The sequence below is a fragment of the Gopherus flavomarginatus genome, chromosome 14, assembly GCF_025201925.1.
Source record: "Gopherus flavomarginatus isolate rGopFla2 chromosome 14, rGopFla2.mat.asm, whole genome shotgun sequence".
NCBI classification, from domain to species: Eukaryota; Metazoa; Chordata; order Testudines; family Testudinidae; genus Gopherus; species Gopherus flavomarginatus.
Genome location: NC_066630.1, coordinates 42,684,888 through 42,712,663, shown reverse-complemented (window position 1 = coordinate 42,712,663; position 27,776 = coordinate 42,684,888). Strand labels below are relative to the sequence as shown.

At 45.0% G+C, this 27,776-nt stretch overlaps 2 protein-coding genes across 2 annotated transcripts in view; both read right to left on the bottom strand.

Moving 5' to 3' along the window:
* The window catches only part of LOC127034053 (uncharacterized), an 83,841-nt gene that overhangs the window by 22,755 nt on the left and 33,310 nt on the right, over positions 1 to 27,776 (bottom strand). The window lies entirely within an intron of this gene.
* On the bottom strand, positions 3,376 to 3,853 carry LOC127034048 (10 kDa heat shock protein, mitochondrial). The gene has a single exon (XM_050922486.1). It carries the CDS (start codon positions 3,798 to 3,800, stop codon positions 3,492 to 3,494), a length of 309 nt encoding a protein of 102 aa, XP_050778443.1. The 5' UTR covers positions 3,801 to 3,853; the 3' UTR covers positions 3,376 to 3,491.

Below are 27,776 nucleotides of genomic sequence, written 5' to 3'. Positions count from 1 at the left end.
AGAGTTGTCAGAGAGATTTCCCTCAGTGGTATCTGTAGGACCAGCTCTAGAGCCAGATATAAGGGGGTGCTGCTGGCCACTCATCCTCTCAGTTCCCTCTTATCACCCAGAATGGTTGCCTGGAATGATCCTTCTTCGAGTGATTGCTCATATCAATTCCAATTAGGTGTGCGTGCACTGCGTGCACAGCAGTCAGAAGGTTTTTCCCCTAGCAGTACCCATCAGGTTTGTCTGGGTTCCCCCTTGGGTCGTGCCTTAATGGCGCTAAATATAGGGCCCTACTGACCCACCACCACTCCAGTTCCTTCTTACTGCCTGTGACGGTTAGCCAGAACGCTCATGTCTCTTGCTTTTTCTTCGAGTGCTAGCACATGTCCATTCCATATTAGGTGTGTGTGCTTGCCACATGCACTGGTGCCGGATGTTTTTCCTTCAGCAGTATCCGTGTGGGACCAGCTCTGGTGCCCTCTGGAGTGGCAGGTACATGCCGCAGTATAAGGGGTGCCGCCAACCCCTCCACCCTCAGTTCCTTCTTGCCACCAGTGACAGTGCTGGAACGTCTGCTGCTTCGGCTGGCATTGTTGTGTTCTCCATTCTTGCAAACTTTACAAAACCTGCCATATAGTTGTATATAGTCGAGGATAGAGTTCATTGGAGCTGTGCTCGACTTGACCTGTGTCAGAGTGTTCCTGCTACTAGAAAGGTTCCAGACCTTGGCTGACCTCATTGCGGAAGTCTCTGTGTTCCACCTAAGGATGAGATAGTGTGATGGTTCCCTTTTGAGTGGTAGCAGGGGGCAGGCAGCCCTGGGCACACCGGCCGAAATCCACAATCATTATCAGTTCAAAGTTCTTCTGTTCAGCCTGTCAGTGCCTCCTCGAATGTTTACTAAGTGCATGGTAGCTGTGGCCGTGTTCCTACGCAAGAGTCAGGTGTAGGTGTTTCCGTACCTCAGTGACTGACTAATCAAGGGCCATTCCAAGGGCCGGTCCACAAGAGCTACTTTGGATGACTTGGGACTTCTACCTCAATGTACGGAAATCACGACCGTCTCCAGCACCCGAACCTCAAGTTCATAGATTCATAGATTCATAGACTCTAGGACTGGAAGGGACCTCGAGAGGTCATCGAGTCCAGTCCCCTGCCCTCATGGCAGGACCAAATACTGTCTAGACCATCCCTGATAGACATTTATCTAACCTACTCTTAAATATCTCCAGAGATGGAGATTCTACAAACTCCTTAGGCAATTTATTCCAGTGTTTAACTACCCTAACAGTTAGGAACTTTTTCCTAATGTCCAACCTAAATCTCCCTTGCTGCAGTTTAAGCCCATTGCTGCTAGTTCTATCGTTAGAGACTAAGGTGAACAAGTTTTCTCCCTCTTCCTGATGACACCCTTTTAGATATCTGAAAAGTGCTATCATGTCCCCTCTCAGTCTTCTCTTTTCCAAACTAAATAAACCCAATTCTTTCAGCCTTCCTTCATAGGTCATGTTCTCAAGACCTTTAATCATTCTTGTTGCTCTTCTTTGGACCCTATCCAATTTCTCCACATCTTTCTTGAAATGCGGTGCCCAGAACTGGACACAATACTCCAGTTGAGGCCTAACCAGCGCAAAGTAGAGCGGAAGAATAACTTCTCGTGTCTTGTTTACAACACACCTGTTAATGCATCCCAGAATTACTTTTTTTGCAACAGTATCACACTGTTGACTCATATTTAGCTTGTGGTCCACTATGACCCCTAGATCTCTTTCTGCCATACTCCTTCCTAGACAGTCTCTTCCCATTCTGTATGTGTGAATCTGATTGTTCCTTCCTAAGTGGAGCACTTTGCATTTGTCTTTATTGAACTTCATCCGGTTTACCTCAGACCATTTCTCCAATTTGTCCAGATCATTTTGAATTTTGACCCTGTCCTCCAAAGCAATTGCAATCCCTCCCAGTTTGGTATCGTCTGCAAACCTAATAAGTGTATTTTCTATGCCAACATCTAAGTCGTTGATGAAGATATTGAACAGAGCCGGTCCCAAAACAGACCCCTGCGGAACCCCACTTGTTATACCTTTCCAGCAGGATTGGGAGCCATTAATAACTACTCTCAGAGTACGGTTATCCAGCCAGTTATGCACCCACCTTATAGTAGCCCCATCTAAATTGTATTTGCCTAGTTTATCACTTCACCTCACGGTGTGGAAGCTCCATGGTTGAACCTGACAGAGCTTGCCTGTTCGGCTCCAGTCAGACAAGTCCTCCTTGGCAGTAGGAAACCCTTCACTAGGGCTATCTACCTAGCCAAATGGAAAAGATTCACAATTTGTCCTTCCCAATATCTCCGGTCTCCAACATGTTTGTTGATACCACTTCAAACAGCAAGGGCTTTCCAGGTCATAGATTCATAGATTCTAGGACTGGAAGGGACCTTGAGAGGTCATCGAGTCCAGTCTCCTGCCCTCATGGCAGGACCAAATACTGTCTAGACCATGCCTGATAGACATTTATCTAACCTACTCTTAAATACCTCCAGAGATGGAGTTTCTACAACCTCCTTAGGCAATTTATTCCAGTGTTTAATCACCCTGACAGTTAGGAAGTTTTTCCTAATGTCCAACCTAAATCTCCCTTGCTGCAGTTTAAGCCCATTGCTGCTTGTTCTATGGTTAGAGGCTAAGGTGAACAAGTTTTCTCCCTCCTCCTGATGACACCCTTTTAGATACCTGAAAAGTGCTATCATGTCCCCTCTCAGTCTTCTCTTTTCCAAACTGAACAAACCCAATTCTTTCAGCCTTCCTTCATAGGTCATGTCCCCATGGGACTCCTCCCAGCCTTGCTCCCAGCCCAAGGGCCCACCTTCTGCCAAGTGAAGGGAAATCTGTTCTCACTGGGAAAGATGGTGTTTGGAGTCACATGAGCAAGTTACATGTCCACCACCCCAACCCCTATTCTAGTTAGAACCTTCATAGGAAAAGTCCATTAAGTGTAGACACATGTTTTCCAGGGTCCATTGTGAGCTAAGTGTTCCTTAATGGGCCATTCACCTTGACTCGTTTCTTTATGTGCTGGCTAAATACCTTGTGGGCGTTACCACAGGAGCAAACATGTAATAACCAGAGCTAATATTCCTAACTTCAGATACCAAGATGATACATGCATAGAAATAGCATAATCATAAGTACCAGCTATTTCACCTACATGACTATTTCCAAAAGAGATTCTGAAAACTCACACCCTGTACCTGAGACCTTATGTGCCAGCACCATGCCCCCCTGGGGTTTTGTTATCTGTTATGTAACAACAGAGATGGAGCCAGTGACATGACTCTGTTTAACCTAAAAGGGAGAGGTTAATTTTTAGCTATTTTTTTTTCAGAGAGACTGGTTATCTGTTTATTATAAAATAAAGAACAGGAAATTATTTACATGATGGAAAAAGATTTCAGCACTTTAGTGGAATGGACAACTTCATGATACTGCAGCCATTTGAGAAATTTAGTCCACATACTTTCCAAGAATGTCACCATCTCTAAATAAGTAATACTCCTTCTCTTCCAGTACTACTTTAGTACCGCCATATTCTGGTAGCAGAATCTTCTCACCAACTTTGACACTAACTGGCTGAATCTCTCCACTCTTTCCTTTGGATCCCGATCCAACTGCCACTACTGTTGCTTGTAGCACTTTTCCTTGCGATTTTTCCGGAAGCATGATGCCTCCTTTGGTTACAGTCTCAGCTGCACATCTTTCAACCAGAACACGGTCAAACAGGGGAAGAAACTTCCTAAATGCTTTCCCTGCCATGGCGCACCGAGTCCCTCCACTCACCGCCCTGTGACTTGCTGAGCGCCACACACCCTCACATGACTGAGCCTTTAGTCAGTGAGGGCATGCTGGCTGGCACAAATTCAGGTTAATGGGCTTCAGTGTTCCTTTGAAGTTATCAGGTTTATGAACATTAAAAGTTATAGCAGCAAAGAATCCTGTGGCACCTTATAGACTAACAGATGTTTTGGAGCATGAGCTTTCGTGGGGATGTATGTATTCACCCATGAAAGCTCATGCTCCAAAATGTCTGTTAGTCTATAAGGTGCCACAGGATTCTTCGCTGCTTTTACAGATCCAGACTAACACGGCTGCCCCTCTGATAATTAAAAGTTATGTGCTGAGGTGGTTTAAAGCATAACACAGCTTTTTAGGTTTGCCAATCTGTGAACCTCTGCCTCTTTGAGATTTTATTAATAATAATAATTATTATTATTATTTTGCTGGTCATAATGTGGGAGAGTATCCACTCTGCCCTCTGCTCATGAGGGTACCTATGTGTTTTGTGGCACTCTTCTGAACACCAGTTGGAAAGAATTTTTTTTCAGTAAGCGTGGACTGATTCTTTTCTCTTAGAAGGCACGTCATTTTGTCAGGTACACAGTGGTTAACATAGAAAATAATTGAGGCTGTTAAACTGTCTTCAAATTCCACAGAAAATTAAATTCAACTCTGTTTTCCAATGCAGTGATGAAATCGGTGTTCGTATATACAAACATCAATGTGCTTAACTACTCACTTTCCCCCAAATATGTAGTATTCAGTCTCTTTTGATGGAATATGGGAGTTGGATGAGGAGCTGTTTCAGAATATGTCTGACTTATTAAAAGACAAATTTTAAGTAGAACTGTATCCTAAACTGTACTATGGTATTGTACCCAAACACTGCATTTCAATAGGAGATTCAACTTCCTTTCTAGGAACAGAACAGACTCCTGAAACTCTTACCACAAAAACAGTCCCTAGACATGCAAATAGTCCTATTGTCTTCAATGGGATTGATCAAATGATTAAGGATTTACAGGATTAGGTTCCAAGTTTGTAAATTATTCTGGATAAAATTGACAACGCCTGAGCTGTGAGATCAGAAGGAGCTTCATTTGAATAAAGGTGAGCAGATGCGTGTTCAGTCTCAGCTCCATTGCTAAGATGAGGAACATATTTTCTGCAAAGTTCTTGGCAGATTCCTGAGGCTGCAGGTTTAAAGCTGTCAGTGTCCAGCATTATAATCTTCACTTCTAGTTCTCTCACCCACAACGCTGGAAAATGAGGCATTTGTTTTCTTTGTTTTGCTGCTCCAGTTCTGGTTAGCAAAATGCATGTTAGACTAGTTTGGCTGCAAAGAAGAATTCTGCGAACACTGGGGACAACATCTGATTCCTGTGTGGCTGCAGAGCTGGGCTGACATCAGAATCCAAACACCCTCTGGGCAGTGCAAGCAGAGGCATTGCTCGAATGATTCGAACTTGATGTGATGCAGTATGAATGTCATGGATAATTCAGGCCAATGGGGAGAAACAAAATAAAAAACACAGTTTTATTTAAACACCTTCCGACCCCTCTTCCTTCCACTCTTGAGGACTCCTGACCAACTTAGCAGCACAATACATATGCTAACAAATTTAAGCAAAGCCTTTGTTTAAGTATGTTAGCTTATGTATTGTACTGTTAAAGCCATATAAAGAATGAACGCCCTCCCTAGCAGCATTCTGCTCCTTTAAGGAGCAGAGTGCAGGGCCCCCTGCACCATCTCTTGCAGCTACTGTGTACTGGCTGGTTGGAGAAATAGGTTAGACATTGTGAGGCGCTCAGATACTATGGTAATGGGCCCACATAAGTACCACAGGTAGAGTGGGTACTTCTTTGTAGCACTGCTCTCCCTTCCCTTGGTTTTGGCTCCTTCTTTTCACCTATCCCCCCGACATCTCCCTCTTTTTTGATTGTGACCTTGGCTGTATTTCTTCTATTCTGATAATATTGCTTGTTCCCTGTGGTCTCTTTTCACCATCCCCATGCAGTGGGATTCCTGTTTTACAGATCTGGGAACTGGATTGCCTGGCAATGCTTTCAAGCTCATCAGAGGACTTGAGATCCTTTATTTAATTTAATTACCAGCCCTTTCTTGTCTTAATCACCCTGCCTCTGTTTATAAAGACTTCTTGGTCCTGGGACACAGGCTGGGAGCAGCACCTCTCCTCTGCAGAATTCATTCCATTCCACACTCCAGGCTGCCCTGCAATTAAGAGCTGTGCCTGGGGCTTGGGCATGCACTGCGAGCAGATCTGCTGTGTGAAACTCAGAGCGGGGCCAGAAGCCCTTTAAAACCCCCTAAATGGCACCCCTAAATGTTCAGGCCAACTTTTGGTAGCTAACAGGGCTGTGTTTACTCAACACAAAATGTAAGCTACAACCTGCTTTGTGACTTTCCTTGCGACTCTTAGAGAGAGAGATTACCATATTTGTTTTAGGATTAAACATATTTTGAGACCTCTTTGGGATTACGTTTTATTTCCAGTTTGGCTGATGTATGAGCTTAGTATCTTAGCTTCAGGAGTATAAGCAAAGAGGAAGGTGGAATGGGGTGAATTACCTTTCTTAGAAGTGGAATGTGTTAAGGTATCAATAGGGAGGCCATTTGCTTTCTTTTCCTTCAACTCTATTTCTCTTTAACTGTAACTACAATAAATAGCGTTTGTAAGAACCCAGAGCTCCTTGAGAGATGATTCTTGCCTTTAGCTTGGCTCAGTGCCTGAGCCCAAGTTGTCTGTTTCCTAATGGGATTACTTTGTAACTTCTAAGTAAAAGCATATCAAAATTGTATATTCAGAGTGCTCGAGGGCTTTCCTGTCACCATCTCCCTGGTTCTTGTCACGCAGACAGAAAGCAGAAGACCAGAAGTCCAAAATACAGGCAATGCAATGTTTATTGAGGTTAGTTTCCAGTGTCCCATAACCCTGATGCTGCAGACCCTTGTCTCCCAGTGTCCCGCCCCACCACTCATCAGGAGGCATAATTATGCCTGAAATGCACACCCACAGTCCCACCCCTTACAACTTATGGTCATGTTCCATCTGGGGGGGTCATGGGTCTGGGGTCTTTGTCCCACCTCTTTTGTACCTCATGGTAGGGGTAAGGAGTGAGGTTGCGCTACCGTCAGAGAGAGGCATTTTTTTGGCCTTTTAGTGTTTTATACCTTGGCCCCAGTCCCCCTTTGCCCATCCTAACTGGTTGCTTGACCTTTCCGTGAGATAGGAGTTGAGGCAACCTTAAAGTGTGCGCTGCAGTACCACATACACTGCCCTTATCAGTTCCCATTATGCTAACAAACCCATCTGGCTAGGCAGAAGCAACATATACAGTGTCTTTGTCCTTCATTTACACATGAGTAAAGTTCATACATATTAGTAAGAATGTATGGGTATCAAAAAGTCAAACAAAACTCAAAATACTATCTTAGCTGAAAATACAGGCCTGAAGCCTACACTGGCACGAGCACTCCTAACACAGATGTCCAATCTTTAGATACCTCAAAGTTCCGAGTGACTCTGACAGCAGTTTCCAACAGTGCAGGCATTTTTGTTTTCACGTTTATGTTGAACAAAATGTCAGCAGGTGACAGCCTATGCTTCATTGGGGCCATTCTGTAATTTAACAGTGCTAAATATGGATCAGAGTCTGACTCCACGTTCTTTTCCATAGGCATGTTATTATTTTAACACAGTTTCCTGCCAACCTGTTGAATTGGGAATAATGGGGAGTAGCGGTTGCATGTCTAAACCCGTTCGTCAATGAGAACTGCTTAAACTCATGTCCACTAAACTATGGCCCATGTCGGACATTACTCTATTAGGTATACTGTATATAATAAAAATAGATTTGATATGCACAATGACCTGTTTAGCTTTAGTATATCTAGTAAGGCAGCCTCAGAGAAATGAGTCTAATAGTCAAGTACATAGATTTTTCCTGCCTAAAGAAACAAATCTATTCCTACTTTGCTTCAGGGGCCAATTTTTCCAGTGCCACCAACATGGGCTGTTTCGCTTGTGCTGACCTGTATTTTGGCATGTGAGACAAGTCTGACAGCTTTCTCAAGTTTGCTGTTGTTTGAGGCTGGGATAAAATGTGTCTGGCCCTTCTCTTAGATTTTCCAGTCCCTAAATGATCTGCATGTATCCATGAAAGCATACTTTTCTGTAACACCTTAGGAAACCTTGTCCTGGTGCCTTTAAATAAAATCCCATCTACCCCTTAAATTGATGATATGGACTGAGAATATGGTCTCCTGGCTACCCAATGCTAATAGCCTTAGGCTATGTCTACACTGCAGCAGTGACTGATGTCCACACTACTCTCCTTGGGTCGGTGGTGCACAGCCTCACCAGGAGCGCTTCCACCAAGCTAAGAGGGGCAGTGCAGTGTGGAGATCCAAGAGCCCGGACTCTCAGCTCTGCTGGCAGCTCCCTGCCGGGAGCCCGGATGCCCCTCAGGCTGCCCTTCCGCTGGCCTCCCCATTTTGCATCAGGATCAAGGTGAAGCCACTGGGGGCTTCCCACCTCGCCATCCCCCACCAGGAGTGGGGGGAAGCCACCAAGAGCTTCTTGCCTCCTGTGGAGGGGGGGGTCCAGCTGTCGCAGCTTCTCACACCCTCCCTCTCCTGCCCATTGCCCCACTGGGAGCCCCTCATCCATGTCAGTTTCAGAGCTCCAGTGGTCTGAAATTGACAAGACAGCCCATGTTCCCAGCTGGGAGTGGGGTGGAGAAGCCACCCTGGATTCTCGCCCCAGCTCCCAGCTGGGAGTTGGGTCCAGCCTCCCAGTTCTCCAGAGGACCCAGGGGCAACTGGTCTGTGCCATGAAATTGACAAGAATGAGAGCCAAAAGCTGATGCAAACAATGTTGTGTCTCCACAGTAACAGTGTCACCCTAACTACACCAACATAAACCCTACTCCTCTTGTTGAGTTGGCTTTATTATGTTGGCATAATTATGTCACGGATCTCTCTTATCCCAGACGGCTCAGGTTTCGTTGTCCGACTGCAAAGAGACAGGCAATGACCAGCAAGAATCCGACTATCAAGTTCTTTATTGTAGCATGTCATGCAACAGAGAACTGCCCATCTCACTCCATACAGAACCAGCCCCCCTTCACAAATTCAAACTGCTTTTTATTAGCTATTCCGTCGCGTCATCACTTACGTCGCGTCATCACTGTACCTTCCCAGCATTTGTTCCCAGCATACAAAACGAAGAACAACTGTTACTTCTTGATAACTTCATGCTTAGTACAAAAAAGAATACATGTTCCTTTAAAAAGTGTCTGTAAGCATTTTTCTTTCCCAGCCTCTACAAGCATTCTCTTATCTAGCAAGGTCACACAGATGTCTGTGCTGGCCTGTCTATCCCAGCCAGTAAAGTAACCAGTAGGCCTTGCTGTGTTATTGCTAAGCTGAACTGTGGTGCTAAGCAGAACTAGGCCAGAACCACACTCAACAATTCCCCCCTTTGTTCCTAGAGGATCCACTAAGGGGACTCGAGGAACACAATTTAGATTACATGATAAGGTAGCATACCCAGCACGAAATGTTATTCAGTGCTGGCATATGGGCTTTCATTTCATGAGCAAAGCGAATAAAGGCCTTATATTCATCTCCCCTAGTTAATCCCACCACCACAAAAGAAAAACAACAAACAATACACAAATGAGTGCACCAACCCCCAGGTGACTATTCGCTGCCATTCCTTGGAGAATGGGCACCAGTATACTTCTTCTTGAGCTTTAGCATCAGGGCGCCCAAAGGGGTAACAGTCCATTTGTCCTCAGCAGGGAGGTCGTCTGCTTCTGGCTCACCCGGTTCACGGTGGGGTGAACGTGCATGGCTCGCTTGAAGTCCGATGCCGTCTGCTTCTGGGGAACCCTTTACCGGGTCGGGCTCCCTAGCGAGGCTCCGTTTGACTCTGGTATGATGAATCCAAGTGGGAAGTTCCTTGACCCGAACAGCAGTAGGGCTCACCAGGATCGTCTCGAACGGTCCTAGCCACTGGGGTTGAAGTGGAGTCTTTCGGTAAGCTTTCATCCACACTGGGGCACCTGGCAAAATAGAATGAACAGCTTCCCACAATGGTAAAGATTGAGACTGTGCTGAGTACTGTTGTAATGTTGTTAAATGCTGCTGCAATGCTTTTACATAAGCTTCTGTTTCACAAGTCAGATCAGTGTCACTAGGTATTGAAACCAGAGAAGTAAAAATAGGTGGTACATGTCCAACAAGTATCTCGAAGGGCGCTAGTTTAGTCCTAGAATTCGGGGTAGTCTGCACAATATACAAGGCCAGAGGAAGAACTTTAGTCCATTTCATCTTGAGTTCCTAACACAGCTTAGTTAGGGTGGTGTTTAGAGTTCCATTCATACATTCCACCCGCCTGAGCTCTGACGGTGCCAGGGAGCATGAAAAACCCATTTTGTCCCAATTGCCTCAGTGAGTTCCTTGCAAATTTTTGCTGTAAAATGCATTCCCTGGTCAGAATCAATCTTTTCAGGAGGGCCAAATCTTGGCATGATCTCATTAAGAAGCACCTTGCAAACTGCTTTGGCTGTGGCTTGGGCAGTGGGAAAGGCCTCTACCCATCCTGAAAGTTGATCCAGGATCACGAATAGATGTTTCTTTCCTTCTGAAGAAGGTAAATCAGTAAAATCAATTTGAACATGCTGCATGGGCCTATGAGCCCATCTGTCCCCACCAGGTGGCGCTTGTTGGCGTGTTCCCTTAGAATTACATTGCTGACAAAGAATACAACTTTCCACTCCCCTTCCAGCCATTTCACTTAATCCAGGGGCTACAAACAGCCTAGGAACGATTTGAACCATTTTATCCGCTCCTAGATGGGTGTTACTGTTAACCTTTTGTAGTACCTCACCCTGATAGCTTCTAGGTAGGATAGGACAATCATCACATTCCCAGATTCCCACTGAATTAAGTTTTGCACCCCACTTTTCCCATGTTGCCTTTTCGGTATCTGAAGCTTGTAATTGCCATTGAGCTAAGGGAGAGATCAGGTCCAACTGGGCCCGTTGCAGGGCTGCTGCCTTGGCCGCCCTGTCTGCCAAGCGATTTCCTTTTGCGACTGGATCAGTCTGCCTGGTATGAGCTTTGCAGTGTATCACTGCAATCTTCCTAGGAGCCTGAATGGCTTGCAGCAGTTCAGCAATTTCCTTTCCATGGGCAATCTGAGCTCCAGATGAGGTAATGAAACCTCATTCCTTTCAAATTGCAGCTGTGGCGTGACACACCCCAAAAGCATATTTTGAATCTGTATAAATATTAACCCTCTTTCCTTTAGCATAGAGGCAGACTGCAGTTAGGGCTTTCAACTCTGCTGCTTGGGCACTCACCCTGGGTGAAAGAGCTTTCCCTACTAATAGAGTCTTGCTATCAGTAACTGCGTATCCAGAGTGTCTGATTCCCTCTCGGACAAAGGCAGATCCATCCACAAACAACTCCATTTCAGGGTCTTGGAGGGGAACTTCAGTAAGGTCAGGGCGAGGGGTGGAAATTAAGTCCAAAACCTGCAAACAATCATGCACATATCCACTACTTCCCTCCTGGGGCAACAAAGAAGCTGGGTTTAACGTGGCACATCGTTTGAGGGTTACCCCATGAGTCACTGAGAGCAATTTCATATTTTGACAATCGTTGGTTAGTCAGATGCTTATGCTGCTGCGAATTTAACAGGTAGGCCACAGCATAAGGCCTATGCACCATGAGGGGGTGTCCAAGAACTATTTCTTGAGCTTTTCCACAATGAGAGCAGCTGCTGCAACATTTCTTAGACAGCCTGGATGGCCTTAAGCTACAGGGTCTAATTGTCCTGACAAATAAGCAACAGGTCGAGGACAGCCTCCAAATGATTGTGTTAACACTCCAGATGCCCCTCCTTTAAATTCATGTACATACCAATCCAAGGCTTCGTTATAATTAGGGAGCCCTAGTGCGGGGGCCTGAACAAGGGACTCCTTGAGTGCTCTAAAGGCTCTTAACTGCTCAGCACTTGGATGTAAAGGTTCCTCTGCCCCTTCTTTAGTTAACTCATGTAATGGCTTCCATAATTCACCTGCAGCCACTATCCATGAACAACAAAATCCAATCATTCCAATAAAGCCTCTCATTCCTCGTTTTGTTGTGGGAAAAGAAATATCTAAAATTGCTTTTACCCTCTGGGGGTCTATGCAATGAATTCCAGGCCCTAAAGTACAACCCAAATATTTCACCTTTTGTTTTGTCCATTGCAGTTTTGTAGGGCTGACTTTGTGTCCCTTCATTGCCAACTGATTAAGCAGACAGATGGAATCAATTTCATTATCTTCCTGTGTTTTTGATGCCACTAAGATATCATCAACATAAGTTACTAAAGTAGAGCCACGCGGTAACTGGACATCTTTTAAATCTTCTGCTAAAATTCTAGCAAACACCCTGGTGCCTCCACATACCCTTGGGGCATTCTAGTCCACATGAGTTGCCCTGGGGGTGGAATTTCCTGTTTTCCCCTCCTTTGCCCAGCTGCACCTGGTATTTCCCAGGTGAATGCAAAAAGGTACTGTTTATCTGGGGCATCTGGTACAGAGAAAAAAGCATTTGCCAGTTCCAGACAAGTAAACCATTTTGCATCGGGCGGCACCATTGCCAGTATGGTGCTAGGGTTTGGTACTACAGGGTGTTCTGGAATCACATATTGATTAATCAGTCTTAAGTCCTGAACCATTTGATACACTGGTTTTCTATCTGGCCCAGGCTGAGGCTTCTTAATAGCCAGAATAGGGTTATTGCAAGGAGAGACGCATGGCACCAGAATTCCCTTCTCCTTTAAATCCTGTATGAGAGGTCCTAGCCCCTGAACAGCATCAGGTTTCAAAGGGTTATGTCTCTGGGCCCACGGAGGCTTGTCACTTTTCACTGTCAGATTTAAAAAGGGAGCTGACTTTACTAATCCCTCTTAGGGGCTTATTCCTTCACCCTCTCATTTCCCTGGTCCTTCTCACATGAACAGAGAGCAACAACACCTGAAGTCCAAAGGCGCAAACAATTCAATGTTTATTGGGGTGAACTTCCAGCAAACATGATTCCAGTTTCCTTCCTCAGTGTCCCCCTTCCCAGCTCTGACACCACAGAGCCTTGCCTGTGTCCCTGTTCCTGTTCCCATCCCCTGTTCCCATTTCCCCTTTAGCAAAACATGATCCCAATTCCCCCAGTCCCTGTTTCCATTCCCCTCCCTCACTTCCTGATTGACTTCAGATTATATAGCAAAACCTGAGTTTTGCTTAGCTATTCCTTAACCAAACATTTTACTGAAATTTAACTAACCAATCCTAACATAGTGTAACATGGTTATTTAACCAATCATACCCCACCACCTTAATTGGTTTACACCCAACAAAATTAATTATACAGTAAACAGAAACAATTACAGAACCATACAGAGACCATGGAAATAAACATGCAAAACAATACAGAAGTGAGGATTTTACAACTACATCTATACAGACATAAGGGTTTTCCAGCTGTGTCTATTGATAAGTGAGTTCTTGCCAGACAGGATGCTATCAAACTAAGTTTCCTTTTACATTTTCTAGGCTTTTCCCTTTCTCTGGAGATGATAGGAATATCAGGACAGGACTGTATTCCTAATAGCCCTATAGCACCTTATTTCAATGTGACCAGTTTGAAATGTGAGGATGTGACCATACACTTTCCAGATTATGGCTGCCTAACTGCATCTTAGCTGAAGGCCTTAGACTGTCACAATAAGAGAAGGCCATTACACAGACAGTGATCTTTGATTCTTTCTTTTATGCCTCTATAACTAGCTAAGTGATAAGAATACACCTAAATTCTTAAAGTATAGGCCTTTGCAGACAGGCCTGAATATCTATATCCTAACAGTCCCACTGCATGTTTTCCTTCCCACACTATAGGGTTAACTTCATTTTACAATCGCACAGGGAGATCTTTACTGAACTCTTGAACCTCCAGCCCTGCCAACAAATATGCCTTTTCTAATGGGAATGATGCCATCTGGATTACAAAAAATTGGAGCATACAATTTACACAGCAAATCTTGCCCAAGCAAGTTTACTGGCCCATTCATAAGCAAAAAGGAATGCTGAATATTTAAAGGGCCCAAAGTGGCCATGCAATCGCTGGTCATAAAACATGGTTCTGTCTCTCCAGTAACTCCTATCACACATTTTTCAATGTTTTCTTTTGGGGCCGCTCCCTCGGGAATAGCTGAATGAGTAGCACCGGTATCCACTAACAGCTCAAAAGTCTTGTTCCCTATTTTAAGGGGAATCACAGGTGTGAAAGTAGAATGAATTATATTGTGAAAATAAGACTGAATTAAAGAAATGTTGTATGTACCTTTAAGCAGAAATAAAAAAATGTTGAAATACTGGTACCAGGAAAAGAAACATTAGGCATAAACAAGGGTGCTAATGGCGAAACATTAACAGAAGATCGGTAATAGTTAGTAAGGAAATAAGATATGCATGCCTAGCCCAGGTAAACTTATTAGATTCTGCTTCCTTTGTTATCTTGTTAAGTGCTGCCCTTTTATCTGTATAAATAAGATAGTTTGTGCCTTACATGGTGCTCACGTTATCTGGGTGTTATTAGCAGAGCGCTGTGCTAATAAAACAGAGTGGTCTGACAAACTGTGAGTCCTGAGTCTAACTTTGACAATTTGGAGGTCCCACTGAGATGGCAACCGTCTTCACTGGGGCTGTGTGATTCCTGACCGTTTTTTAGGTTGACCGTGGCAGCCGGCACCTGGGCATTTGGCCTGAGCGGTCCTCCACTAGAACGGAAAGACGCACGACCACAGTGAAGTCTATGCCATCAAACCTGTTGGTTCCCACTCTGTTCTGGTAGGGATCCCGGGATCTGACATCAGGAAACTGGTCAGGTAATTATTTCTGTTTTGTCCGGACTGAGGACTGTCCTGTCTCTGTGTCTATCTGTCCTCCCTGTGGAGTGTTTGAGCCTGGGTGCAGTCTCCATCTGGGGATCGGCCGACCAAGGGGTTCCTGTCCCCGCGGTCTGGGTGGAATCTGCACAATCGCAGCCGCACCGCACTTTGGGTAAAATCCTTGGTGTGAAAGCAAGGGCGATTGAGGCAGTAGCCTATGGGCTCCTTTGGTGTGTTGCAGTGGGCATCGCTCTGACGAACCCGAATTTCCTTCTTGTGTGATTGGTGTGTGAAGTCCTCCTGTATGGGTAACCAGATGTCTAAGTCAGGACAGTTCCCTAAACAAACGCCGGCTCATTTTATGTATTTAGGATGGGTCCGGACTCCTGTAAAAAGGGTCCAGACTCCCGTAAATTTCTGGAAAAATGATCTAGGCTAACTCAGGGGGATCCCAAAACTCAGTGGCCACTGTTAAAATCTTGGAACAAAGACCGAGTGGATGTCTTAAAGGACAAGCTTGGCCAACCTAAAACTAAATTGGCTAAAGGAGAGGTTAATTGTTTCATGCAGTGGTGGCAAGAGGCAAATCATAGGTGGACAAACTCAAAACTCGCCTCTCTCAAATATTCAAATAATAAGTTAAAAGCTTTATTAAAGCCTCCTCTCCCACCACCAGACCGAGCGCTCCCCTTTACCCCGTTCTCCAGACCCCGGATCGATCCAACCCCCTTCATACTCCCATCGCATTGTAAAAAGGACAAAAAGCCCCTTGTTCTGTTCCCCTTTGTTGTCTGCCTCAAAAACTGATTCTTTAGTGTTCCACTACCAATTCAGCAAGGAGGGTGGGCTCCTCAACTAGCCCCCACCCTTCCTGGTCCCTTTCCTTAAACATTTCTTTCAAAATTGTGAAATTATCACAATATCACTCACAAACTGTTCATTGAAAAAAGCAGGATCGGGCCCAGACAAGCAGGCAAGCAACAGATAAAAAAACTGAAAAACAGGTTGGAAGCCCTAAGGGCATAGTGTCGGGAGTAAGAAAAACAGTAAGTGCAGTCATGAATCCCTGGAGCAATACTTAAAATAGTTAAATTTAAGTTCATAAAGGTGTCATTTTGGGAAATAAGCAAGTAATGTAAAAAAAGAGTAAAAAGTTAACTCTACAAAGGCTGGAAAGAATTAAGCAGTTAAACTTTGTAAAAATGTTAAAAAGGAAAAGAAAGAGAATTCTTTGTTTCTTTGCAGCCATTCTGAAGGAAAAATGGGCCCTTTTCCAAAAAAGCGCATCTAAATAATCCAAATATATGTACAGCTGTGTAAAAACAAAGCGGTGTAAAGAAATGTAAAGGAAAAAAATGTGTATGTATCCATTTGTCTGTAAAAATATGTAAAGTTCTAAGACTCTAAACCAGCACATCTGGTTTGTAAAACTCCTGTTTTGTAGGTGTAAAATAAATTGGTTTTGGTTTTGTTTTTAATGCCACTAAAAATTCATTAGGGTTAGGGTTAGGGTTAATTCAGAGTTGCAAAACTAACAGACCTTTTTGCAAGACACAGGTAATTAGTGTTGTTTCGCTTTGGGATTTAGCATTTAACCCTTAAGGGGTAATTTAATTCTTTACAAAATTTAAAATGTTTTCAAATAAAGACCAAGTCATGGCTGCAATAGGGCAGTCAAAATCAGGAGACTAGGAAAAGATTCTGGAGTCTTTTTGTTTGGTTGGTTTTTTGTAACAATAGCAGATAAGAGCTGTAGTAAAAAAATAAAAAATTAACAATGACCCTCTAAAGCAACAGCAGAGGTGAACAAAACAAAAAAAAGCAATGTTAAAACCACTGAGCCTTAAAATGGCTCTGTGTAATCAAACCGTCACTTTAATAAGGGTACATGAAAACTCTGTAAGAACAAAAAAAACAGTTACACCTTATGTAAAAATTAATATGGTTAATGTTTAAAAAATTTGTAGTATAAAAAAATGTGCACTTTCCCTAGAACATGTGCAGTGTATATTGTAGAAAGGGGTTAAAAAAATGCAAATAAAATGTGCTACTGAATTAAAATCCTATTAGGGCTCCAAAAAGAGCCGCAATAGAGACTGTGTTTTCTTTTTCAGATCTCTGTGTGTTTTGTAAGCAGGAGTTAAAAGTGAAAAGAAATCAAAACTCTGGTGGAAGTTAATTGTGTCCCTTTTAAGACAGAGGCCATGTCTACATCTAAAATTTTGCAGCGCTGGTTGTTACAGCTGTATTAGTACAGCTGTATAGGGCCAGCGCTGCAGAGTGGCCACACTTACAGCAACCAGCGCTGCAAGTGGTGTTAGATGTGGCCACACTGCAGCGCTGTTGGGCGGCTTCAAGGGAGATTCCGGGAACGCGAGAGCAAACCGCGGCGAAGCTGGTCTTCTTTCCCGGTTTGCTCTCTCGTTCCCCGAACCCCCGAACAAGCAGGTCTCCTTCCCTGCGGTTTCCTGGGTGGTTCGGGGAACGCGAGAGCAAACCCGGGAAAGGAGACCAGCTTCGCCGCAGTTTGCTCTCGCGTTCCCCGAACAAGCAGGTCTCCTTCCCTGCGGTTTGCAGGGTGGTTCCGGGAAACGCGAGAGCAAACCGCGGCGAAGCTGGTCTCCTTTCCCGGTTTGCTCTCGCGTTCCCCGAACCCCCGAACAAGCAGGTCTCCTTCCCTGCGGTTTGCAGGGTGGTTCCGGGGAACGCGAGAGCAAACCGCGGCGAAGCTGGTCTCCTTTCCCGGTTTGCTCTCGCGTTCCCGGAACCACCCAGCAAACCTCAGGGAAGGAGACCTGCTTGCTCGGGGTTCGGGGAACGCGAGAGCAAACCGGGGAAGGAGACCAGCTTGATTACCAGAGGCTTCCTCAGGTATGCTGGGATACCTGCTTATTCCACGGAGGTCAAGAAAAGCGCTGGTAAGTGTCTATATTTGATTACCAGCGCTGGATCACCAGCGCTGGATCCTCTACACCCGAGACAAAACGGGAGTACGGCCAGCGCTGCAAACAGGGAGTTGCAGCGCTGGTGGTGCCCTGCAGATGTGTACACCTCCTAAGTTGCAGCGCTGTAACTCCCTCACCAGCGCTGCAACTTTCTGATGTAGACAAGCCCAGAGTCTCTGAGCTCTGCTAATGGCTTTAAATCCAAAAGGCAAGCCTGTGTTAATACAAATTACCTAACTGTTAAAGAAAGGTAAAAACTGCCAGCGCAAAAAAAATTGCCTAAATAAAAGACATGGTATAACAAAATCCCTTTAAAAAATTTGATGCTAAATGTTATTGTTAATATTAAACATTAAAATAAATTTAATGTTAGTAAGTACCCCTGTAACAATGTATAGTGTGTATGATTTTTTAAAAAATCCTTTAAGGTAATACGGTAATGATGCTGCTCAGCTATTACCTGTAAATAAACTTAAAGCTTAACACAGCAGGAAACACATTACAAACTTGGTCTGCTATATTAAAAAAAACCTGAGGTACGCCACCTCATGGATGTAATAACTAAACAGTGAAATAATTTCCCCATAACCCTTAAAAAGTAGAAGCCATTAAAACCTGGCCTGCCTATAAAAAAAAAAACAACAGGAAAATATGAGGGTAATTCCTCTGTTTTGCCTGCAATCAGCAGGGTATTTGTAAAAGAAATCTTTTAAGCAATAATGCCACCCCGAAAGGGGTAGAAAACTGTTATTTTCGTCTTTCAAAAAATCAAAAAAAACGAATACCAGCTACAAAACAACCTATTACAAAAACAAATAAAAGTGAAAAAACATACTGCAATAGCTATGAAATGTACTAAAATGCAGATATTTAAAGCAAAAGATGTTTTGGGTTATATCAAAAAATATTAAGGTTTTAATGCATCTGTTAAAGCAAAGAAAAAATCATTGTTTGATACCTATCAATATAAATGAATGCGGTATGTCTCCAGTACGGTGAGACAAAATTTGTTAAGTGAAAAAATTGTTGTTAAAATCGCACACCAACAGGCTCTGGAAGCAAAGATATGAAAGGTTAGCCCACTCCCCAGATTGCACCTAAGATCTTTCTGACTGCCCTGGACCTCAAGCCAGTGGGCTGGGAAGAAAGAAAAACTATTGGACACCAGAGGTTGTACCAAGTGGGTATGCTTATCCATGCCAGTTGCTCCAAAGCCCTGTATTAAAAACATTTCACTAGAATCCTGTATGTTGAATAAAATAAATTGTGAGACCAAAGTACTGTATAATGGGCTATGTGTATGTGTTAATTCTGGGGAAAAGTGTTTTAAAAGAATAAAAGTATTAGCAACCCACCAGAAAACAAATGTAAATGTAATGTATGTACTGTGTTTCTCAATAATCACATTCACCATTTGCCACAAAAACAACAACAAAAGAAAGTCTCAGCTTACTGTAAGCACTGTTTTAGCTGAGTTCTCTATCAATCTTGGCATTAAATGGCAAACAGTTACCAATCATCTGCTAAAAAGGTAAAAAGGTAACATGGTTCCTAAAAAAAAAACAATGTGGAAAACGGGATCATTCATATTATACACGCAAACGGGGACATGTTAAAAATTGCACTGCAGAAAAACATAACAGCTTACCATTGGTATAACATATTTTCTGAATGGTCTCCCACAACTACTGGCATACTAATGTTGCTACCCCAATTGTTTTTGGTTTTAAATTGTATGTGTTTAATTAAAATGTTTAAAATGTGCTGTTGAATAAAATAAATGTATGCAAAGCTAGAGCCACAGGCCCAAATCACCTTCCAGTATTTTCTATTACACGGACTAAATAAGAAGTGACACTGGCGATTAATAATCTTAGTGTCAAAAGGGGGATATGTAGGAGCTGGATTTTATAATGTATGATTTGATTTCATCCTGCTAGCCATCCTTTTTAAATAGCAGAAAGAAATGACCCTCTGGGACTATAAGATTCTGTTTTCCCATATGCATTACAAATGGGGCCCTCTCTTAACTCTTTGTTTTAAAATTTAGTTAGTAAGAGACAGGATTCTGTATTGTGTCTATGTTAAGTAAATTAGAGAAACGCTAAAGGTCTGGGTCTCAGTGTAAATTGTCTTGATTATTAATTGTAAAACTTAGCAAGGTTTAATTTGCAATGCCTTTTTGCTCGATATAAAATACTACTGTTCGTATTCTCAGTCTGTTTGTGTGAATGAGGAATGTATGCATCAGGAAAAAGATAAGGCGTGAAGGCCATTGTTATAGCCAGAGTCAAGAAAAGAAGCAAAAAGACTTAAAGAGCATCAGAGAATCATCAGGTACTGCTTACTAGCCAGACGGCTGTTAAACTGTTGAGCATCGCAGAGTGGATACATGCTTCGCAGTGTAAGAATGCACCACCCCCCAGTGAACCAAACACCACCTCAGGACCATGCAGAGTCAATTTTAACTCCAGAAGATGAAGTAGAGGAACAGCCTGCAATACCTTACAATCTACATTCTCGTAAGGGTTGCCAGAAGCAGACGACAACCTAAAGCAAGGCCCAAGAATAAACTGTAGTGAGCCTAGCGCCTGCTGCCTGGTGGATGTAAAACTGTGACTGCGGTTCCCTCAGCTGAGGTTGTCAGAACCAGAAGGGCCCTGCCTCCAACATGCACCTCTGGTGGTGCCTGTTCCTCGGCTGCTGGTGTCTTAAGGTCTGGGGAATCCACAATGACAATTCTTTTATCCAGCAGCAAGTGTGGATAGCTCAGACCCTTAATATTTCTAAATGCTGGGTCTGCAGCCACATCCCAGCCCACTCTCAAACTGGTGTTCCTGTCCTGGCTATCCCACTTAATTCCTCAGTCCTCACTGGAGGACCTCGTCCGTTTAACACAATATGGAACAGCAGTGACACTTGGAAAGAGACTATTGGCAGTTCCTTTATCCCACTTAGGGGAGTAATACACCATGCAAAAGGGCTCCTGAGGTTACAAGCAGTAGTTAAAATAATAGCAAATAAAACTGAAAAAAGTTTAAAAGCCCTGGCCAAAAAAATAGGGGCGATCCAACAGATGGCCCTCCAAAACCATCAGGCATTGAACACAGTGCTAGCGGCCAAAGGAGGGTACTGTGCTCTCATTGGAAAACAACACCAATGAGGTAATAGATCGTACTAGCCACTTAGAACAAATCACATATCTTCCCCATAAAGAGCTGAGTTCTTTGTGGAAGTGGCTAAGTAACCTGTTCAATTTCTGTGGCATAAGAAACTGGTTGTTTCAGGGAGCCCTGACTATCCTGTTTGGAATTCTAATGATTTTTGTATGTCTTCAGTTAGTCTCCTGTTGTATCCAAAATTGTGTAAGGCATGCCACCCAGGTGACTGCCCCAAAACGGAGTGCTAATATGATGATTCTGAATATCACTGATGAAGAGATAAAGAACGGTTAATATGTAAAACCCAGTAAAATGTTGGTCATGGCGAAAGGTTGACCAAAAGGAGGGACTGTGAAAGTAGAATGAATTATATTGTAAAAATAAGACTGAATTAAAGAAATGTTGTATGTACCTTTAAGCAGAAATAAAAAATGTTGAAATACAGGTGCCTGGAAAAGAAACATTAGGCATAAACAAGGGTGCTAATGGCGAAACATTAACAGAAGATCGGTAATAGTTAGTAAGGAAATAAGATATGCATGCCTAGCCCAGGTAAACTTATCAGATTCTGCTTCCTTTGTTATCTTGTTAAGTGCTCGCCCTTTTATCTGTATAAATAAGAGAGTTTGTGCCTTACATGGTGCTCACGTTATCTGGGTGTTATTAGCAGAGCGCTGTGCTAATAAAACAGAGTGATCTGACAAACTGGGAGTCCTGAGCCTAGCTTTGACACAGGGAACCGGACATCACATTTAAACTGCACAAATCTCAGGACTCCAGGGGAGCGGCGCCTCCCATCATTCGCTGTTCTCTGCGAACTGCCCTGCTGCCTCTGGCTTATACTCGTTCTTAGGGCGCACTGGGCATTCTCTCTTTCAATGTCCTTCTGCACCACAATAATGACAACCACTTCTTCTAACTCCTCCTCCACATCCTCTCCCTCTCGCTGCTCCTTCTCTGTTCCATCCACGACTTCTTCCTCATTGCTACTGCCAACTGTGATACTTGCTCCTTTATATCCTTCTGCTTTTCCTTCCTTTTTCTCTTTTTCTTTCTTCTCCTCTCTTCCATTAAACACTCTAGTAGCAATGCTAACTACCTCAGGCAAACTTTTCCCTTGCATACCCTCTGGATGCTCTCTCAATCTCTTAGCAATATCCTCTGCACATTGTGACATGAAAACCAGTTTAAGTATATCCTTTCCATGATCAGTTTCAGGATCCAAATTCCCATGCTTTCCAACTTCACAAATCAGTCGAGCGCAAAAGTCAGAGGGATGCTCTTCTGGACCCTGAACACAAGCAGTCACCTTACTCCAATTTGGAGTAGCTTCCCCTACTTCCCTAATGCCTTTCAAAACAGCTTTCAAAAAATTATCTAAACTTGTCTTGTGAGCTGAATTGTTGGGATCCCACTTAGGGTCATCAATTGGCCAAGGTGCATTCAAATGGGTTGCAGATTTTTCTTTTACCTTTTGTCTTTCATCCTCTGTTAGGAGAGTGTCTAATAACTGATTTACATCTGCCCAAGTGGGCACATGAGTGGAAAAGATTGTGTGGAACATTTTTTCCACTGCCTCAGGATTGTCTCGTAAGCGAGGCATAGTGTGCTGCCAATTAAGCAAATCTGAAGCTGCAAATGGGATATGGCTAAAAACCATCTCATGTTCCCCAGCAACCAGTGAAACCGGATAAGTTCTCAATGAGGCTTGTAATATCAGGGGTGTCTCAGAAACATCCTTCCTCACGGAGTTAAGTGACCTGGAGGGGGTCCGCAAGGGCGAAGATGAGGGCTGCTGTAATATTGGGAGTGTTTGAGAAGTAGCCCCTGGCCAAGTTTGCAAAAGGCTGGCTGAAGGCTGCACAGAGGGAATGAGGCTGCCTGATCCCTCTGAGGATGAGGCAACATCACCCTGAGTCCTCCCTTGATTCTCCTCTGTCCCTGAACTGTCCCTAGCCTGCTGTTCTTGAATCTTTGCACTCCGCCAGACGGGGGATGAACAGGAACAAAGTCGTCGTCCTCCCGGTGTGACTCTGGGGCATATGGTGGGGGATTTAAACAAGAGCTCTCCATACAAACAGCTTCAAAAGCTACCCATCCCTCCGTGGGTTTATAATTATACCACACAAACAAATAATCCATTTGTCCTGGCCTAAGATCTACCAAAATATCCCTTAAAGAGTTCATCCTATCTGTGGAAAAGGTTCCACACTCCGGTTAGTCTCTAGTCGGGGACAAACGAAACGTAAATGACGGCCACTGGATCCGACACAAATTTCTCATCTTAGCCTCGGACAATCCGTCCGTCCCAGATATATCCTTCTAATCTCTCAGAATGAGACATAACGGGGCATCCCCCAGGCATTTACTGCCACCTTGTCCCATTTCCTGTACTGAGCGCTCACTTACCTAGTTCCTGGGACTCCTGCTCAAAGGGCAGGTGGATGATGTTGGATTTAAATGGGCTCAGGCTGGTTCATGAGACAAAACCTTATCGCCAGCATGAGATCCAACTCCTAGGCAAGGCTCCTCTCAATTGAAGGATGCGCGCTGCATTGAGTTTGGAGACAGACTCCCCCACTGGAGAGTCGGGTGAGTCCCACACGGAGTCTCCAAATTTGTTGTGGTTCTCTCTTATCCCAGACGGCTCAGGTTTCGTTGTCCGACAGCAAAGAGACAGGCAACGACCAGCAAGAATCCCACTATCAAGGAGGAGGATCTAGGGAACTACTGGCCAGTCAGCCTCACCTCAGTCCCTGGAAAAATCATGGAGCAGGTCCTCAAGGAATCAATTCTGAAGCACTTAGAGGAGAGGAAAGTGATCAGGAACAGTCAGCATGGATTCACCAAGGGAAAGTCACGCCTGACTAACTTAATTGCCTTCTATGAGGAGATAACTGGCTCTGTGGATGAGTGGAAAGCAGGGAACGTGTTATTCCTTGACTTTAGCAAAGCTTTTGATACAGTCTCCCAAGGTATTCTTGCCAGCAAGTTAAAGTAGTATGGGCTGGATGAATGGACTATAAGGTGGCTAGAAAGCTGGCTCGATCATCTGGCTTAACGGGCAGTGATCAACGGCTCCGTGTCTAGTTGGCAGCCGGTTTCAAGCAGAGTGCCCCAATGGTCAGTCCTGGGGCCAGTTTTGTTCAATATCTTCATTAATGATCTGGAGGATGGCGCGGACTGCACTCTCAGCAAGTTTGCAGATGACACTAAACTGGGAGGAGTGGTAGATACACTGGAGGGTAGGGATAGGATACAGAGGGACCTAGACAAATTAGAGGATTGGGCCAAAAGAAATCTGATGAGATTCAACAAGGACAAGTGCACAGTCCTGCACATAGGAGGGAAGAATCCCATGCACTGCTACAGACTAGGGACCGAATGGCTAGGAAGCAGTTCTGCAGAAAAAGACCTAGGGGTTACAGTGGACAAGAAGCTGGATAAGAGTCAACAGTGTGCCCTTGTTGCCAAGAAGGCTAATGGCATTTTGGGCTGTATAAGTAGGGGCATTGCCAGCAGATCGAGAGACGTGATCATTCCCCTCTATTCGACATTGGTGAGGCCTCATCTGGAGTATTGTGTCCAGTTTTGGGCCCCACACTACAAGAAGGATGTGGAAAAACTGGAAAGAGTCCAGCGGAGGGCAACAAAAATGATTAGGGGTCTTGAGCACATGACTTCTGAGGAGAGGCTGAGGGAACTGGGATTGTTTAGTCTGCAGAAGAGAAGAATGAGGGGGGATTTGATAGCTGCTTTTAACTACCTGAAAGGGGGTTCCAAAGAGGATGGATCTAGACTGTTCTCAGTGGTGCCTGATGACAACAAAGAGTAATGGTCTCAAGTTGCAGTGGGGGAGGTTTAGGTTGGATATTAGGAAAAACTTTTTCACTCAGAGAGTGGTGAAGCACTGGAATGGATTAGCTAGGGAGGTGGTGGAATCTCCTTCCTTAGAGGTTTTTAAGGTCAGGCTAGGCAAGGCCCTGGCTGGGATGATTTAGTTGGGGTTGGTTCTGCTTTGAGCAGGGAGTTGGACTAGATGACCTCCTGAGGTCCCTTCCAACCCTGATATTCTATGATTCTGTGGTATGTTGTATCATGGACATTTGCCACTAGCTAATCTTAAATGGGAGGTGAGCAAATCCCAACAAACAAATATTATGAGTGTCACAGTGTGTCTGGCCCTCTAATGGGAAATGGGTCCCAGCCTCACCTGTGACTTTACCTCACTTGCCCAGGTGGGGAAAATGAGGATGGGTCATGTGATTGCCAGGCCTCTGGGATACATAAAGGTGAGCCTTGTGTAGAAGAGAGAGAAATTTCAGCAAAGGCCTGAAAAAGCTGCTGAGATCAGCCAGATCCCTGCAGGAGCCCAGCAGAGGGGGTTTTCCTGTAGCCTGTCTGAGTCAGGAGAAGACAATCCAACAAGAGTGATGGAACCTCTCCTAGAGGAAGAAAGGACTCCAGGTGGAAAGGGCTGGGACTGGCTGACTGAAGAGTAGAGTGGGAGTGAAGACAAGCTCCAGGACTGGCTAAAGACACCAGAACTGAGGATGAACTTTTGTACTGTGTGGTTTGTTATTAATCCAGTCCCACACAAGGCTTTGTTGATTAAGTAAACCTTTGTGGATTATTTCTGCAAATCTCAGAGGGAAATTGAGGCAGTCCAAGAGAGGACATTTGGAGTTGATGATCTAGTTACAATGAGGATGGACAGCAGTGTTGCCTGGGCTTGCTATTTTCTGATAGGGAGTCATTAGTGTAGAGGGCTTTGGAGTCTGGGGTAGCTCTCAGTCAGGCACTGATGTTGGACAGTTTGGTTAGGAGAGTCATATGTGGTAGCTTTGGTGTGACATGGAGGCTAGGTTAGTGTGTGAGATGCTGTGTGAGCTACTGGAAAGAGGGTTCCATTGCTAGCACCTCGGACTTAATACAGCATCTTGCTTACTCTTGGGGTGAGTATAGAGTGTGACCGGGGTCCCGGGGGGGCCACTGTAAGATTGCTGAATTAGGGGGCAGAGAACCCCCATAACTGGTGGTTATTCTAATACTTAGATTCACTAAGCCAGAAACAAAACAGCTTCTACAATACCCAGAAATCAAAACAGTTCCCTTAAAGCAACCCTGCCTTGAGCTGCCACCCAGAGAACCAAGTCAAATAAAAAGTTCTACCAATCCCAAAGGATCGGACACATTGCCCACTAGGTTAATATCTCAGATCTTACCCAAATACGTACTTGCAGCCAGTTCTCATAAACTAAACTAAATGTTATTTAAAAAGATCAGAGAGAGAGTATTCATTAAAAGATCATTATACATACAGATATGACTAGAGTCGGTAGGTCAGTTTCATAGTAAAGATGATGAGTTTTAGAGTCTCAAAGAGTCCTTTCAGAATTAGTCCATAAGTTACCATCCAATGTCTAAATCCAATATCAAGGTAATTCAGAATGGAACTGGAGACCTCAGTCTTGCGACTCAAACTGCCCCTGATGACGCTTAAACAGATCTAAGATGAAAGGATCAGGGCCCAAGAGTTTTTATCGACTCCTGGCAGGCTGGTTCCGTGGTCCCAGAGGTCAAGGTGCAGGACCGGAAGTGTAAAAGCCCAACCCCAGGGCTCAGAAGCTGCCTGGCTGCCGGAGAGGCCGGACGCTGGTGCCCTAGCTCCCGCTGAGGAGAGTCCTGCCGCCTGTGACCACCCCGAGGACTTGCCATACCTGTTGAGGCCGGACGCCAACCAGACGCCAGAGAAGCCAGTAAGCCTACTGGTGCAAAGGGACCCAGAGGAGCTACCCAGCTTACTGCTCGCGGAGTGCCCCGAGGAGCCCATGGTGCTCGATGCTGTAGCGGACGCTGACCAGACGCAGGTACTGCTAGAGGGGGAGGTCGGAAGTAGCCCGGGGGCAGCCGACTCTAGTCTGGCTGTGGCACACCCAGAGCTCATGTCAGTGTGTTGTGGCCAGGATCCCCACTGACACAGCAGCAGGCTGCCTGCCGCTGTCAGGGCTCCGCACCGGGACGCAGTGGAGTAGGTGGGCCTGCGTCCCCCCTGCCACCCCACTCACGGGTGGCATCTCCCCCTCGCCCCGACGCTCAGGACCAGGAGCCTGGGCTTTGCTCAGGAACTGTTTGTTTGCTGCCCCGCCCCAACCCAGGGCCTGGGCTTATTACTGAACTCTGTGCTCAGCCCTGACCTGAGGGCCTGAGCCCTGGACTGTTTCCTGCCCCACCAGGCTATTCCCCAACTCACCGGACTTGTGTAGTGAGGTGGCCTGGCTCCCAGCCGCCCCAGAGAAGGGTGACCCCAACAACACATGCCTACCCACCCCACTCCAAACTCCAGCCTACTGGGGGTGGGGTGGGGTGGGGTGGGGGGCATGGATCCACTCTGGGCCGCACATGGACCCCTGAGATGGCAGTGCTCATGGCAGGGGCTCTTAAAAAAAAATCTCCTTCAATTATATCACTCCCCTAATTTTTGTGCCATCTGCAAACTTTATCAGGATCTTCACAGCATATTTCCAAAATGGGGATTGCCAGAGATCGACCTTTTCACCACCGCTGAGAACAAGAAGTGCACTCGCCTAATTTCAAAGGCCAAGTGTGGCTAGATTTCAAAGGCTCAGAGATGGGGAGTCTTCATGTGGCGAGGAGCCACATGCAGCTGGGGGAGGTCTCCCTCTCTGTGCCCATTGGTTGGAGGAGGGCAGTTCCCTGGAAGTGAGAGTTGGGGTCACACTTCCCCTGCCCACAGCCCATGGCAGGGAGAGCCAAGAGGACACACACATACACCCCCCACCCCACTGTGGAGCCCGTGGCTCGCTCATGGAGCCCACTGTGAGGTTGGAAGAGCGGGATTGCAGAATTGGAGTGTGCAGGCTGTTT